The following is a 3364-nucleotide window of genomic DNA, read 5'->3' on the forward strand; positions in this document are numbered from 1 at the left end:
CGAAGCTAAGGGCACAAGGCTGCGATAGTAGCTTTTGCTTGAGGTGAACTGAGCTACATTGTGACAGCCTTTTCAACAGCTCTCGAGAGGAAGAGGAGCAAATTCAAGTACCTGGGGGGTGTCTACAGATCCTCCCCTCATCTCAGCAAAGAGATTCTCCACGAGCAACGTTAGTAGACTGTGAAGGTCCACTGTGGAGATGTAAGTAGGGTTTACCTCAATTAACAAGTCGTTCAGTTCATTAAGAGCGTCTATCAGCCTTTGAATGTCAGACATCGTTTGTGAAGACATTGTACCATTTGGACCACTTGGTTGCCCTTGGAAATCTGAAAAATCTTTGGCCTCTCTTACACAGGTTTGAAGAAATGTGTTCACAGAATTCAAGCGGGCTATTCCATCAGAAAGTAGATAAACATCACGTTATTCTCCTGGAGAATGAACACCAAATGTTTTCAGAAGAACTGACAAGTAATTGAGAATTTCTTTCATAGGTTGCATACTTGTAGCTAGTTTCAGTTGAGCGCTGCTCGAGTTAACCACATTCCCTTCACTACAGATTGCAGTCGGCTGAATGAAGCTTGCAGTTCATTTGCTTCTATCCATGGATCTAGCTTAGCCAGTTCCGACAACAATATTAATTTCCCCAGATTCAACATTGATTGATTTTATCTTTATTTCACCAGTATCCGTGGAAACGACTGTCTTGGTGTTGGATGCACAAATCCCATGTGCTGTTCCGCAGGTTGCTGAGCCATTCTTTACAATCATCTTTGGTGATGGTTTGGTTGAAATCTTACAGCACTCTGCCAAAATGAAAACGCCTCCATTACTTGAACACGGTGACGTGATAACAAGATCCTCACCAGTGAAGGCTAAACCTGTCCATGGGGCTGAATTTAAGCTGATGTCAAAAAGAATTGTACCAGAAATAATCAGTCCATCGCTTTCAACTTTGAAGCAAACCAGGATTCCATCTGCACACCCGACAAACAGCTGCAGCGGTACATCTTTAACAGGGAAAAAGCACCCAAGGGAAGGTCTATGCAGATTTATGTTGCAGCCCGGTTTCGTTGCTGACGTCATTGTTTTTATTTTGTTCAATCTACTTCTTAAGGTTAGCCACAAGCTGCGCACGTTTTGGTCTTTTTGCAGAGGGTAAAGCACTCCGTTTTCTCAGAGCAGCCTCAAGTTGTTTGACGTTCATCCGGCTTGGATTAAGGAGAATGTTTCCCTCTTGGTCAAGGACAGCAATCCTATCTGCTACTCTTTCTGCAACAACCACAATAACACCTCTGTAATCCACTGACATGGGCAGACGCAACCCTTTCGCCAATTCTACAACATCAACAGGGTAATGAAGGCGTGCAGATAAAAGGGCACCTTTACCACAATCAACAAGCAAGATTTCCATACGGACCTACGCAAACAGATGTTGCAGATTTGAGGACCCCTTTCTTGTTGCCTTCATAGAGGTGATATTTCTCGGGAACTAGTGTTTGGACAACGACCTTGTGAGAGCTGATTATCTCCAACACCTTCTCGCTGTTGATTTTAAGAAGAGTGTCAACATCCATCCTATCACGATTTTGTACTGCCGCGACACGCAAACAATGTAGTTGCCTCTTGACAGGAGGGTCTTGCTTAAGAGTGCGAAGTAGCACACTTTCAATTCGGTAGCCACCAACAAGCAGAAACCAATTTGACAGTTGTTGACGGTACCTCTTGCCCACATGAACAGCATCGGGAATGCAGGTAGTGAGTGAAGTTTGTGCATCTTGCTGACCATCTTTGCATCAAGCAAATTTTCTCTCAGTTCTCAAAATGTGTTTATTTGAACTTCCTCTGCCTGTCCTGTCGACATAACAGGATTCGAAGCGCTGTAATTCTAAAACTCGCTGACAACTGGAGGTTAGAGAGAAAACACAGAGTTTACAGCAAACGCGACAGCAAGCGCAAACGGATGGATGACACAACTGACAGTCTGCTGGCAACGAGAAAAGTCGGCAAACGGCAGCAAGAATGACCACGTGACCATTGTTTCCCCGCCATTAATCAGATTAATTACGTTTTCGGTTTACCCGAAAAGACTAAAGAAAGATGGAAAAACGTCGAATTTTAAATTCCGTTTATTTCCTGATTTCATTTTGGTTGAAAAATGGGACTACAGTCTTCTAGTCAACAGTGGAGCCCGGAGCCTTAAAGTAGCTGCTATGGAGCCCAGGAGCCCCGATTTTTTTGGCCTTGCAGCCCTGGAGCCCCGCTTTTTTAGGCGCGGAGCCCGGGAGCCCTAAACCCCTTTGAGACCATGAGGTTTTACACTTCTTGTGGACTTTGTCTTAGCTTAGTTTTTAGTTACCCTGCGTGTGTGTAGTGTGGAGCTTGTCAGTCACTTTGACTGTGCAGCGCAAGCGGGAACCGATGTTACAGTGTAAAGGTTACAAAGAGAGATTACAGTGTAGTATTTTGACTCAGTAAAATCGCGGTTTCTGTAAGTTCATTTGCTTAAGTTTTACACGTGTCACACCTCAGTTTTAAGGTTCTATTTTGTTTCCTTCATTTGCGAGACTTTCTGTAATTTTCATTCCTTGTAGTTTAGGTTACTGTTTTATAAAGTTCTTCTATAGGATTTGTGCATCTTAAGGCGTTTTTTTTCCACATTTCAATATCATAGTGGCACTCCCAAAAAACATCTGTTTCATCAAAGTTATGATCGGAATGTCCGCTATTGTTCATATGCGATTCCTATTGTTTACTCTTTAGCACTTAGTGATTAGTTTATTGATTACATTGTGTTTCAGTTTAAGTGCGAATATTGTGGATTAAATCACTGCGAATCAAAGTTGGTTGTCGGTGATACTTTTGGCCTTATTCGACCAGTAAAACAACCGCTATCCAGCTCATCGCGACAAGTTGTCTGGCTTGTGATTCCGCGCCTTTCAACAGACGTCGTGAGCGGCGCTACAGCCTTCCGAAATCTCAAAAGAAAATCGGAACACGTTAGGAAAATACGTGAAAATCCGGACAGGGAGCTAAAAGTTCTAGAAGCAGAGCGCAATGAATTAGATATTTTAAAAGATTCCCTCAACGAGGCTTGCTACGCATATGAGAGCCTACTTGATACTTCTACAGAAAAACAAGACTCTTATCGGTGGTATGAAGTCAGGGATCGGGAATTTACCGAACAAAAAATGAAACTGCGCGAACAAATCCAGCGTCTCGAGAGGAAATCCTTTTGTACTAAATCTAATACATCATCAAAGCACGGATCAAGCTCAAAATCAAGCTAGATCGGAGGCTTCAGCAAAGGCAGCCAAGGTCAAGATAGAAATAGAGTATTTGGAAAGAGAAAATGAACTTAAACGCA

General features: G+C 42.9%; 1 protein-coding gene across 1 annotated transcript in view; it reads left to right on the plus strand.

Annotated features, from left to right (window-relative positions):
- Positions 1-1746: 1746 nt before the first annotated feature.
- Positions 1747-3364, plus strand: part of LOC137995921 (uncharacterized) — a 2400-nt gene continuing 782 nt past the window's right edge. The window contains exons 1-3 of the mRNA XM_068841372.1: positions 1747-1752; positions 2799-3151; positions 3261-3364. The exon at positions 3261-3364 is cut by the window's right edge and continues 782 nt beyond it. Coding sequence (XP_068697473.1) covers positions 1747-1752; positions 2799-3151; positions 3261-3364 — 463 coding nt within the window. The remainder of the gene's footprint in view (positions 1753-2798; positions 3152-3260) is intronic.

This window comes from Montipora foliosa, chromosome 3 (genome assembly GCF_036669935.1).
Source record: "Montipora foliosa isolate CH-2021 chromosome 3, ASM3666993v2, whole genome shotgun sequence".
NCBI lineage: Eukaryota > Metazoa > Cnidaria > Anthozoa > Scleractinia > Acroporidae > Montipora > Montipora foliosa.